This window comes from Urocampus carinirostris, chromosome 1 (genome assembly GCF_059441175.1).
Source record: "Urocampus carinirostris isolate Australia breed hairy pipefish chromosome 1, RoL_Ucar_1.0, whole genome shotgun sequence".
Classification (NCBI taxonomy): domain Eukaryota; kingdom Metazoa; phylum Chordata; class Actinopteri; order Syngnathiformes; family Syngnathidae; genus Urocampus; species Urocampus carinirostris.
In genome coordinates, this window is record NC_142349.1 from 11,542,136 (window position 1) to 11,556,263 (window position 14,128).

The window sequence follows — 14,128 nt, forward strand, 5'->3', positions numbered from 1 at the left end:
TCGGTCATCGCTGAGTTGATAAAAGTGTCGTCCAGCTGATTTGCCGCCAGTTTGGAACACTTGAGATTTCGAACAACTCAACAAAAATTGTTTTTACTTTTATGTATCTTAAACTCACGCCTTTGCCTAAATTATGACGACTCTTCGTGTTATTGCGGGACTGCTAATTGTTTTCAAGCTTACAGTCAGTTTCATGACACCAAGATCTGCCTTTGGTAAGTGACACAAGTCTCGAACATTGTATTCGTTTCGATATAATTTTTAACTTTTTTTTTCTTAATGGGACCAATAAAATTATTACCAATTCCATTAGAAATATTTATTTGATAATGCAACGTAAAGAAACTATTTAAATGTGCATACTGTTTTAATCCATTACGTGCCTTTTTTTACATTCGTGATTCAACACAAAATCATGAACGTTTATGCACACACACACACATATATATATATATATATATATATATATATATATATATATATATATATATATATATATATATATATATATAAAACCTTATAAACATATTGTGGAACCTATTTACTGAGAGCAAGACATAATATTTAGAAAAAAAGGTAATTTGTGTAAGGAAGTGTATTATATAGCATCTTTTGGGGTTCTTTCACCACTTACAGAAAATGCGTGATTGGTCTGACATAAATATTGTACTGTTCCTTTTTTTTCGTACAAAAATTGTTATATGGTGTACACAATTCGAAATAATCAAAAACATACAATACATGGAAAACGTATAAGTTGACAACTCTTCGAACCTAAGAGTGAAAATGTACTGTGAGAAAAAGCGTAATGTTATTTGAATTTTTCCAGAGCTTGAAATCACACGATGTGTCACAGTGATGTGCAAGTGAATTGATAAACGGAATCATGTTTTTACCGGTATACACTTGGACTCATTTGTTTACATATACATTGATTTGCACACAAATGTAGAAATTCTATTAAAAAAAACTTCCCCAAATAAATGAAAATCCCATTTTTTTAAAAATGGCAGTTAACATTGGACCAATGCTTGAGTATGCTACCATTCCACTACTATAGAAGAAGCACCCATGGGTGCCTCACTTAGATGGTGTGAAGAATGTGCGGAAGTTTTCCTTCTTCGCCGTGGTCTGTGAAGAGCAAAATGAGTCAGCAGTCCCGCCTCAACGGTGTCTTCCAGGGCCACGTGCGTTTTTCTTAGTACCTTACTTAATCAAACTTTTTTCATTTGAAAACAACTACAGAGCTTGGCCCTTTAGTCTACCCGCTTAATGGTAATACTAAATTGGGATTCCTGGGTTAAAGTCATTGAACACCAAATATGTGGCATCACACGTTTGCATGCAGGAAATCCAATTACAATGGGAATATTGGATATCTACAGCACTCCGAATCGATTTCTTACACACCTAAGGATAAATGAATCAGAATCAGATCTACTTTATTGTCATTCTAGTACACGTGTATACAGAACGAAATGTCGATACATCTGACCCGCACAGTTTCCTTGAATGTACAGATATAAATAAAACGTTGTATTGAGTTGGAGTATTGAGTACTAATAATATACTAAATAATTATGGCTATGTATAGTATTTTACAGTAGTGCAAAGAGTGCAAGAGGAGCAGTCAGGTAAACAAGTCAGGTAAACAGTAACAATAACACTGTAGTACAATAGTGCAGAGGAGAACAGATGTGCAAGGAGTGGCTAGCTATAAAGAACTGCCAGTAGTTCAAAAAAGTCAAACAAAACCAACAGATGTACAGATTAGCAGCAGTTTAAATTTACTATGTGTTTGATTGACCATTTAACAGTCTAATGGCCAGGGGGACAAGACTATTGTGGAACCTGGTGGTCCTGCACCGCACACTGCAGTACCTCTTCCCAGAGGCTAGCAGAGTGAACAGTCCATGATGGGGGTGAGAGGGCTCCCTGATAATGTTCTTGGCTTGGGATAGGCAGCGCTTCTGGCCAATGTCCTGAATGGAGGCGAGAGAAGTCCCGATGATTTTCTCTGCTGTCCTCGTCACCCTCCTCACACTACCCCAGTCGGAAGCGCTGCAGCCTCCACACCACACAGAGATACAGCTGGTCAGGATACTCTCTATGGTGCCCCTGTAGAATGTGATGAGGGAGGGTGGGGGCAGGTGGGCTCTCCTCATCCGCCTTATCAAGTACAGGCGCTGCTGTGCCCCATCACCCCATACGCATGCCTTAAGCGAATATTACGATTACAAGGACGAAACATGGGCGAGGCCATTAAACAAAGAGAAGTTGTCTCTGAACTTTAGTTTCGTCATTGAATAAAGGTTTATTCCATTCATGTCACTTACCAAATCCAACAGAGTATCGTACATTATACCAGTGTTTTTTCACCACTGAGATATTGTCAGGTGTGCTGTGGGAAATTATCCAATTTGTGTACCTGTGCAATCCAGGCAGTAATTATGTATTACCTTCCCATACCACAAGCAGCAGCAGGTAGCTAATTGTCTTGTGATTGGAGACAAGCGAATTAGTGACGCATGGATGCAGCGACCGCGGGATAGCAGGATGACCGTGAAAGTGATGGATGCATTTTGAAGAGAAAAAATGCTAATGCAGAACTCAGGGATCAGAATTTTTTCCGCTGTTTTTGAACCCCCAAAGGCATTCCGACTTTTTCACTTTTTCTCTTGCGTAGCAAACAAATTCAAAATCCGACTGTCTCACTCTTTCCTTTATTGCTCTGGCGCACCCTGGCGGCCGTTAGAAAAATTGGCCGCATTGTTGCTCAAGCTGCAGGGACTTTATTCCTGGACCCTGGCTATTTCAGCTGAAAATGAAAATCTCCATTCTGATCCCTGAGAACTGGATCCTAAAGCAAAACCATCCAGCAATTCTTTTCTGGCAGGAGGCAATACAACGAAAGCTGTCTTTCATTTGGATTTACTTTTACCAAAAATGCAACGGCACCGATTCCATTATGCTTTGTATGTGGTGATAAACTCTCAGTGCCACTGTTCACGTAAGCTTAAACGCGATCTCCAAACAAAAAGGACATGACTGTACAGGAGGAAGAGGAACTAACTCAACTGAGAGAAGAAAGTGGTCTCAAGCTAAGGTTTGCCGATCTACCTGTGGACCGTTTTTGGTGGGCATCTACCAAGGAGTTCCCCATGCTGCCCAATTCTGACATCGCTCCCATTTTCCACAACATACCTTTGTGAGGTGAGCTCTTCAAGCCTGACTGGTGTAAAAACTAAAAACAGAGAAAGACTGAGAGCTGTGGAGGATGAGCTTCGAGTGGGTCTTTCATCGATTCCTCCCAGGATATCAGCTCTGTGTTCATTCATACAAGACCAGGTTTCACACTGAGTTGAAATATAGAAGATGATAAAATACTTTATTCTTTTTGTTTACTTGATTCCTATTCAATATGTTACAATGTCATTCTTCAATGCTAAAATGCACTTATAATGTTAATATAATCTTTTCCTTTTTAAATATTCAGCTAGTGGTTTCCCGAGGTTTTTTTTTTACATGAAACAAAGCTGTCTTGGCTCAAAAAAAGGTTGAAAAACACTTGCTTTATACCTCTGTGCTGACAAAGTGATCTCCATTGCTGCATCTCCTGTGTTTACTCAATTTGCCTATCCAAAAGCATGGCTTTGCACTATTTATGGAATGATACAACTGTGGCATCTTCTATGAATAGATGGATGCACCTGTGGCATTTTCTCCTTGGGTGCAGAAAATAAAATCAAAATGTCAAAGAGGTTTTACGAATATGTATGCTAGAGTTTGTGTGTATCATTCATCTCTGTCCGACAGTGCTTTGGGTCATAGCCTTATCCCAGATGAAGGAAACTGCGCATGGGCACAATCAATTTGACTACAAAGATAAATAATCCGAATATGAATGGACTAACCCAACCATTGCTTAATCAGATTATGCGCTTGTGTACATTACTTTACTTGATCAAAATACTGGCAATTTTTTTTGTCAAATCAGATTATTGCCTTCATGTAATTGTACTCATTGTTAGAGATTGATAATGAAGATTTCCGGCCATCGGATATTGTCTCTCCATTTAACAGGTAAACACTCTCAAACTGCAGTTATGTCTTGTTTGCTCAGGTTTGGGCCACCAACAATCTACAACTGTTGAAAGCCCAGCACGACCTTTAGATAGCGGGGGAAATGGGAATAGATGGACGCCCTGGCCCACGACGGCCACGGATCACAGGGGCCTGTACAGGGACAGCCACCACCCAGATGAATCGGACCTCGATTTATTGGAGGAGGGGCACGACAACTCCACTCAGATTGTGGTGAGAGGAGTTTATTTTTTCTTTTTCATTTTCTTTTTTTTTTTTACTTTTTATGTACTTGGTTAATCTTTTCAATCCCAAAAAATTGACAGGGTTCACAATACAATATTTTTTTTCGGCAGTTTGTAAAATCCACCCAGGCTGGGTCTAAAGCTTTAATGTTCTGATAATGAATTGCTTTTTTGTTCTAAATAACTCGACATTCCTTCATAAAAAACGAATCGCATTACCTTAGTTCCCCCCCACCCCTGCGCACATGACAAAGTAATAGAGAGGAATCCAAGTATTGCTACACTAAAAAAAACTGAAAAAATGTATGACCATGGTTAAAATGTACAAAAACGTGGCGGCTTGTAGTCTAGAATTTAGGATTCTCATCTATGTCCATTTACTGGATTATTAATTTCATTGCATTCTTTATAGTACTTGGATCATGTCTATTACACGTCTAAAATCATCGGTACTGGTGAGACGGTGGAGGCAGACTCTTGGGTCGATGCAGGGCATGAATACAAAAACGAATGGAAGACTCGTGGCTTCTTGTCCAGTACACACAGGCAAGCTGAGGTAATACATCACCCTCATAATCATCATCTTCCATATCTTGACACACGGTGACATGCCCATCTGTTCCAGAGAGTCAACCTTTCCTTTAACTTTCCGTTCTACGGGCACTCATTGAAGGAAGTAACTGTGGCAACGGGAGGCGAGTAAAATCACACCTGTTGGCTGCCGCTCGGGTCCGGCGTCTGGTTACACTACACTAAAGTATACAATTTCCCTGTGCAGGATTTATTTACACGGGAGACGTCATCCATCGCTTGCTCACAGCCACTCAGTATATTGCGCCGCTCATGGCCAACTTCGACCCGAGCCTCTCCAGCAACTCCTCTGTTTTTTACTATGATAACGGTAACCACATTTCATTCATTGAGTACATTATTTCCCTATGCCCAATGCATAAAACCATGGAATATCTTTTGTATCAGCTAAAAATTGTGTTCCTGCATTTCTGCAGGGTCCTCACTGGTAGTGCAGTGGACTCGCCTCCACTTGCAGGACAACGTCGACATGGGAACGTTCACCTTCCAGGCCGCTTTGCACAGTGACGGACACATCGTCTTCACCTACAAAGAGGTCATGTCTTTTCACACTATGCCAGGAGTGGGTTAACTATGGTCCGCGGGCCACATTCACATACTGAATAAGATGGTGGCACGCACAAGTGCAGGATCTGATGGCTACCGGCTCCCCAGTTAGTTTTATATTTCTTATATTTATAGCTTTGTTTATATTTCTCTCCCTTATCTTTTTCACCCTCCATTCTGGATACATCCATGACTAATAATGCCTCCAGTCATGCTAAATGTTATAGCACTTCATTGCACCGTTGTCACAATGCACTATTTTCTTTTCATTTTTATTCACAAACATTGCACTTTTATTCGAAGCACTACATTCTTAGTATTATTTTCTGCCTTTTGATACTCTTTTATATTTTATTTTGCACTTTTAAGTCTTAACTACATATTTAACCTGGAGTGCAATGTCTAATTTAGTTGCATACAATGTTTTCACAACGTTGTTATGAATGACAATAAAGACATTTGAATTCAATACAGTTGAAAAAAGCACTACTTCAAATAACATTTTGTCGTCTTTATGGTGCCACTATTGTATTCCAAATTTAACAGTTTTTACCCTTTTTCTCGAAAACCAATTATTGTTAGTAATTCTATTTTTGCATGAGGTTACACATTAATTTAATGTGTCGTGCATCAACATTAAAATAATGTAAATATCACGTTCTTCTAAGCCTGCTTTTTTTTTCATCATGTATTGATTTGATGTATCAAGATATCTATCAAATGTCATGCAAAAAAGCCTTTCTGCATTTGTATTTTTTTAAAGCATTTGATCAAATGTAGTGCTCAAAAGAGAAAGAATATTTTTGGGAAAAATAATAATTTGTTTCAAAATGACATTTGAGTGACCCTAATTTTTATTACCGGTACTATTAATGTCATGGTTGTTACTCTACTGCTTGGGTGGATACACTATGGCCAGCAGGTGTTCAAATCCGATCTACTAGACAAAAAGTTAAAAAAAAATTAAAAAAAATGAAAAGATTTGTTTTGGTGCCACTGTTGTCCCCAGTCTCCCTTATATGTCATTTTGCTTCCATTCTTATTGTTTCCAAACCTATTTGATGACATGGTCTATTAATACACAATTATAAAATGAAATATAACATGTAGATGTCAATGTCTGGATGTACTGTATATGTATTCATACATGCATATGATGAAAATTGGAAAACTTTTATGTTCATGCAAAAATCCTAACATTTATTATTTTTCTCTCTCTGCCCCTCTCGCAAATGTTTAGACCAGAGGTGGGCAAACTTTTTAAGTCGAAGTCCGCATTGGGTTAAAACATGTAGGCAAAATGTGGCCACGGTGTGGGTCCTAGAGACCTATCCCATTTTTATCATGTATTCAGAGGGATTGAGATATACTTTATTGTCATTTTTGTACACATGTACACAGAACGAAATGTCGATACATCTGACCCACACAGTTTCCTTAAATATACAGATATAAATATGTAGTATTGAGTTGGAGTATTGAAAGGGGATTTTATGTCCAACAGTGCAAAAAAATAAAAAAATTGTAGAGTGAAACACGCAAGAGGGGGGTCATATAATGTACAAATAAATAAATAGATAAATAAATAGATAAAATGAAATAAAACATATATATATATATATATATATATATATATATATATATATATATATATATATATATGGATGTGCAATGGTAGGTAAATAATGTATGAATAAATATAAGAGCGGATATCTACATGTTACATTTCCTTTTTATTTTAAATTGGTTTTAAAACTCCCACAATTAAAGCATAATATTATATTAAGTCCCTGTTTTAAGCACTAAATTTGATATTTAGTTTTGTAGTATTACTGTAGTATTTTGTAGTGTTTTTGTCGTATTTCTGTACGAGTGTTTCTTCGTTAAAGTATTGCCTCAGTGGTATTTTTAAACTATTAGTAGTATTTTCTCATTTCAGAATTAAAACTAAATCAAATATAAAGCCCCCGTTTTCATGCACTAAATTTTAAATGTTTGCAGTATTTTGTGTTTCTTTCATTGTATTTTGTAGTGTGTCTGTAGTATTAGTGTACAGGTAGATGCATTTTTACAGTAGTTGTTCTGTGGTAAAAATTTTACTATTTTTGTGATAGTATTTTTGTATTATTTCTGTAGTGGTATTTTTGCAAGAATATTTTTTATTATAACATTACTGTAATAGTATTTTTGTAGTATTTCGGCAGTATTTTTTTTCTTTTCAGAATGAAAGCGAAATAATACATTAGGTGCTGGTTTTAAGCTCTCAATTTGATATATAGTTTTGTAGTAATTCTGTAGTACATTTGTAGTAGACACACAAAGAGATAATGGTTTAGTAATACTTTATTTACTATCATATATATACATGGTCATTATAAATTAACCAAAAAAAAAGCCTGCCAGGCCACATGTGGCCCATTGGCCGTATTAGTCTTAACGTTGATTTTGACTCCCTGTGGCCCAAGACTCAAACAGTTTTATCCTCTGACCCTTGAGGAGTTGTCTCAAGCTGCTGCAAGTTTTTTTTTTCATTATATAGATTCCTGTCGACATCAATAACATCAGCAACAAGAATCATCCAGTCAAAGTGGGCCTGTCGGATGCTTTTGTGGTGCTCCACAACATTGAGCAGATCCCCAGTGAGTTCATTCATGCATGGTGTGCGTGGACATTTTGGCTAAGCAAATGCCTGGAAGAGAAAATATGGAGGATCATAAATAACATAAATGAAAATATGAAAATGAATTTAACAATATAATTCAGGAATTGATTAAATAAAAGGTAAACATTTTTTTAAAAACAGCTACATATATACATATATATATTTATATATATATATATATATATATATATATATATATATATATATATATATAATATGTGTGTGTGTGTGTATGTATATGTGTATATGTGTGTGTGTATATATGTATATATATATATAATATATATATATATATATATATGTATATATATATAGTGTATATATAAAATGAGATGGAAGTCTGTGTAGTAATAAACAAAAAAATAAATCATATATGATTTGGTATTTAGTCATTTTGATTCCTGCAATACAAAACCAACATTTTTTTCATAGACATATTGTTCATCAGCCTTTATACATGTATAGTTACCATACTTTCTGTACTATAAGGCGCATCGGACTAATTGCAGTGTAAAACATTGTTGTTCGCAAAATATCTTGTAAGGCACAGGAAGTTAGAACTTTAATCCCCCCTAAATGTTCAGAAAATGAAAAATAAATTATGGCTGACTGATTTGATGGGTCAGTTGTTGTTTAGAAAGGAGATGTCATAGTGGATCAGGCTTTTAGCGAGGTGGGCCCTCCTAAACCTTATCGTTCTGTATCTTTGCCAGTCACATAATGGACATGTCATTAGGTCCGAGAGTTTGGTTATGGGTAGTCCAATGATTTTAGTTGCAATATATGTGATTTTGTCTGATTTGTAACAGAGAACATAGAAAATATCATGTAGAGCAGCAGTACAGGAGGATGGGTTGAACAGCGTTTGGTACTGTAAGAACAGGAGGTGATGTTCAACCTATAGCACTTGGAGTTTATGGATGACTGAGTCTGAGTCTTTGTTGTGGTTGACTCTTGTATGCTTTTTAAAATTCTATTGAACAAATTTAAACAAGTATTCAAGACATAATGGTATTTTTTTCACCATCTATTTTTATTTATTTATTGAAACAAGTATACTTAATGAATAAGACTATATAACAGAAGCTCGCTACAAAAAAATGCATCCTTGTCTCTCTGGTAGATGTGCGCCGGAGAACAATCTACGAGTACCACAAGGTGGACATTATCAAGTCGAAGATCTCCAACGGGACCACAATAGAGATTCAACCTTTCCCAAGTAAATTCACTCATTCCAAGTCCATTCACTATAACGTTCAATTATTTAATATTATTGTGTCCAAAGAAGAATAAAATAATAATAATGATAGTAACTTAAAAACAAGACATTTTGAGACCACTAAATGCTCAGGGATTTAGAATTATATAATCAGGTTATACAAATATAACCTAAACAAAAATATGTAAATATTAAACAAAAGCAATGAAATAAAAGCATGCTATACTAATGCATAAATAATAAATGGTCTGCATTTTTCTATAGCGCTTTTCAAGTCAATGACCTCCCAAAGCGCTTTACAATGTGCTTCACACTTACCCATTCACACACACACTCACACACCAATAGCAGCCATGCAGCCATGCAAGGCCCTGACCTGCTTATTGGGGGCATTAGGGATTCAGTGTCTTGCCCAAGAACAGTTCGACATATAACACGGAGGAGCCGGGAATTGAACCTGCGATTGCTGGAATTGAAACCTGAACGCCCGCACCTTGGGGCCGCACACTAACCACCCATCCGCCGTGTAAATTCAACAATCAATGATCTTAATTTATATCTATAAATCCCTTTCAGATAACCGTTGTTTTGCATCAAGTGTTGTACAAGTAATAAAAGCACATCAAATCAAATGAGTTTAAAAATGGGAATATATACTTATAGGACTCTCCCCGAAAGATTGATCAATCAAAATACATGAATGACCAAAATTGTAATACAATATATGCAATGGGAATCGAACCAGGGTCGCAGTGGTGAGAGCGCCAAAATCTAACCACTTGACCGCCAGTGATACAGCTAACATATTATAAGACACTGGATTGATTAATCCAATGCCTTTTCGTATATTGTCTTTATCACCGGTGGTCTAGTGGTAAAGTTTTGTCACTCCTTTTGCCAAGTCCTGGGTTCGACTCCCGTTTCACACACTGTTTTGCGTTTTTGGTCAGTGACTTATTTATTATCAAGTGTATAATATGTGCAAAAAAATATGGTAGCTGTTACTGTAGTATCAATTGCATGCGCCTTATATTCCAGTGTGCCTTATATATAAAAAATATATGACAAAAGAGTATTTTGGGAGGAATGGGCCTGGTAATATGGTGTGGCTTATAGTGTGAAAAAATACAGTACCATTAAATACTGTGTAATACCGGTACGCTGAAACCAAATGACAAAAATTTTAACAAATACAAGTACTGAATAACATTCTTTCTTACTTCATTTTTTACAAATAATTGCTGTAGCATCAAATAAAAATGATTGGGTATATTGTTCAGTCAATCAGAATGCAAAACAGAATATACGACACAAAGTAGCAAAACTCGTTATAGCGAGGGATTACTGCATTTACTAAATATTTCTTTGGCAATGCTTTGACTTCCCTGGTCCCTTTTGTGTGTTGATCCTCAGCCTGCCTGCAGTTCTCCAGCTGTACTCCATGTGTCACTTCTCAGATCGGCTTCAACTGCAGCTGGTGCTCTCGCTTGCAGAGGTCAGACGGAAAAGCACACACAGCACGCCGCCTACGGAATGCGGATCATTCCTCGCCAACCGTCAGTCTTGTCTTTTTTGGGGATGGTTGTTTTGTTCTAGATGCTCCAGCGGCTTTGACCGAAACCGCCAGGATTGGGTTGATCATGGATGCCAGGAAGAGGTTGGTCGTTCATCTCTTATGATAGGACTGCAAGTGCTCACCTCAACTTCAATTGAAAGAAAATGTAGCACAATTGCTCATTTTAATCTTTAATATTGTTTTCATTTATTATGTTCATTTGTTCATTACCCATAATCCTTTTGAGGATTGCAGAGTGCTGTGTTCCAGTGGTCCTTTTCTGTACCACGGACCGGTTCTTTGTCCGACAACCATTTTATAGCCCGGCCCAAATGCTCCATTTAACATCCATCCATCCATTATCTGCACCGCTTATCCTCAATAGGGTCGCGGGGGTGATGGAGCCCATCACAGCTATCCTCGGGCAGTGGGTAGGGGACACCCTGAACTGGTTGCCAGCCAGTTGCAGGGCACACAGTGACAGACAACTCACTCGCTCATTCACACCTAGGGACAATTTTGACCGGCCAATTAACATAACATGCATGTTTTTGGAATGTGGGAGCAAACCGCAGTGGTCGGAGGAAACCCACGCAAGCACGGGGGAACATGCAAACTCCACACAGGAGGCTCGATCTCATGACCTCAGAACTGTGCCGCACACGCGCTAACCACTGCGCTGCCGTGCTGCCCTCCATTAAACCTGTTTGTACTTTTTTCTAAAACAATAACAACAACTCTACGTAAGATCTCAGGCCTGAAATTTGGGTTGTGCCGGGCCTTGAATCTTAATCAGAAAAGTGAACACAACACTAATCATCACTTGTGTAGCGGGGGGGGGGCTGAGTCGGTCAAAATCACACTTTCTTCCTCCACCTCACAAATAAAATATGAAAATGTGTCTTTGCTTCGGGTTCGGTCCCTCAAAACACGTTAATTCGTCAGGCTCCGGCAGGGCCAGGCTGTAACACCCGCGGGCCGGGTCGGGCTGGATTTTTTTCAAGCCTTATCTTACCTCTGATAACAACAATTATAACATTTATAGCAATAACATTATGTTTTAGTCAAGTGGAACAATTAGAAGTCCTTGTAACATCACACCAAAATCATATTCATTTATTTTTTGAACCACCTATTCTAACGTGAGTCGGTGGGGTGCTGGGCCCATCCCATCCATGTGTTCGGAATGTGGAAGGAAATCAGAGTGCCTGAGAGCACGGGGGAGAACGTGCAAACTCCACACAAGGAGGCCAGTAGCTGGAATTGAACCCTGGACTTTGGAACTGTGAGGTTGACGTGCTAACAGCGATGCTCTCTGTTCGCTATCGTAAATTTTAACTCAAAACATCAGGTCGATCCGCGTGCCAAGTCATTGAAAATACAAATTCCCTCAAACGAACCAACCCTCCGAAAAGCTTATTGGTGTTTTGTGGTCTCTGTGCCGTTCGTGATCCATGCATCTTCCAACTCTGACGCCAAAACTTTTTTTCTGTTGTGGCAAGTTCGTATACAATTTTTCCCGCTTGATGTAGTTGACCATTCTCTACACTGATTGGCTACAAGCCAATGATTGAACTTATTTTTCTTTCTGTGCACCCCTGTACCAAACTACTTACGACCAGATACTGGTCGGCAACCCGGTGGTTACTGACCACTGCTGTAGGCCATCCCGGCTGATTTTGGACATTGAGCAGGGGACATTTTGGATTGTTAGTATTTTTAGTTTACTCATTTAAAACATGTACTTACAATAAGCCAAATTCTGCTATGTATGTTCATTGAAAGTTGTGCTTATTTTTGTTGTACAATCAGCAAATTGTCCAGATAATACTGTTTACTTCATGATATTTAATCATTTGATTTTTCATACATTTTGCAGCCACCTGTCCTCACAATAGTTGTGGAGGTGCCTCTTCTGGCTGACAGGCAGTGGGCAGGGTTAAACCTGGACTGATTGCCAGCTAATTACAGGGATTGCATAGACATACTAACTTACTAATACCTAGTAACAATTTGTACCTGTAAATCAACCTGCAATGGCAGATATTGGGACGTGGGAGGAAACCAGAGTGTCTGTAGAACACACTCAGGCGAAGGTAGAACATGTAATTTTGCACTGGGAAGCTGGTGCCTACAATTAATCCTGGGACTTCTGAACTGTGAGGCAGACAGGCTAACCATATATATATATATATATATATATATATATATATATATATATATATATATATATATATATATATATATATATATATATATATATATATATATATATATATATATATATATATATATATATAGCTTTTGGGACATGGAACGTTACCTCTCTGGCAGGGAAGGAGCCCGAGTTGGTGCGTGAGGTTGAGAAATTCCGACTAGATATAGTCGGACTCACCTCTACGCACGGCTTGGGCTCTGGTACCAGTCCTCTCGAGAGGGGTTGGACTCTCTTCCACTCTGGAGTTGCCCGTGGTGAGAGGCGCAGAGCCGGTGTGGGCATATTAATTGCTCCACGGCTCGGCGCCTGTACGTTGGGGTTCACCCCGGTAGACGAGAGGGTAGCCTCCCTCCGCCTTCGGGTGGGGGGACGGGTCCTGACTGTTGTTTGTGCTTATGCACCAAATAGCAGTTCGAAGTACCCACCCTTCTTGGGGTCCTTAGAGGGTGTGCTTGAGAGCGCGCCCCCTGGGGACTCCCTCGTACTGCTGGGAGACTTCAACGCTCACGTGGGCAATGACAGTGAGACCTGCAGGGGCGTGATTGGGAAGAACGGCCCCCCTGACCTGAACCCGAGTGGTGTTTCGTTATTGGACTTCTGTGCTCGTCATGGTCTGTCCATAATGAACACCATGTTCAGACATAAGGGTGTCCATATGTGCACTTGGCACCAGGACACCCTAGGCCGTAGTTCGATGATCGACTTTGTCATCGTTTCGTCGGACCTGCGGCCGCATGTTCTGGACACTCGGGTGAAGAGAGGGGCGGAGCTGTCAACTGATCACCACCTAGTGGTGGGTTGGCTTCGATGGTGGGGGAAGATGCCGGCCCGACCCGGCAGACCCAAGCGTGTTGTGAGGGTCTGTTGGGAACGGCTGGCAGAATCTCCTGTCAGAAGAAGTTTCAATTCGCACCTCCGGCAGAACTTCGCCCATGTCCCGAGGGAGGCGGGGGACATTGAGTCTGAGTGGACCATGTTCCGCGCCTCCATTGTCGAGGCGGCTGATCGG

The 14,128-nt window shown here is 39.1% G+C and overlaps 1 protein-coding gene across 2 annotated transcripts in view; it reads left to right on the top strand.

The window, feature by feature from the left end:
* plxdc2a (plexin domain containing 2a) overlaps positions 1-14,128 on the top strand; it is a 24,659-nt gene continuing 10,531 nt past the window's right edge. For both annotated transcript variants that reach the window (XM_088326566.1, XM_088326575.1), the window contains exons 1-10: positions 1-215; positions 4,124-4,317; positions 4,741-4,884; positions 4,954-5,023; positions 5,107-5,229; positions 5,336-5,454; positions 8,005-8,104; positions 9,251-9,346; positions 10,760-10,841; positions 10,943-11,003. In XM_088326566.1, coding sequence (XP_088182692.1) covers positions 134-215; positions 4,124-4,317; positions 4,741-4,884; positions 4,954-5,023; positions 5,107-5,229; positions 5,336-5,454; positions 8,005-8,104; positions 9,251-9,346; positions 10,760-10,841; positions 10,943-11,003 — 1,071 coding nt within the window. In that variant the 5' untranslated portion in view covers positions 1-133. The remainder of the gene's footprint in view (positions 216-4,123; positions 4,318-4,740; positions 4,885-4,953; positions 5,024-5,106; positions 5,230-5,335; positions 5,455-8,004; positions 8,105-9,250; positions 9,347-10,759; positions 10,842-10,942; positions 11,004-14,128) is intronic.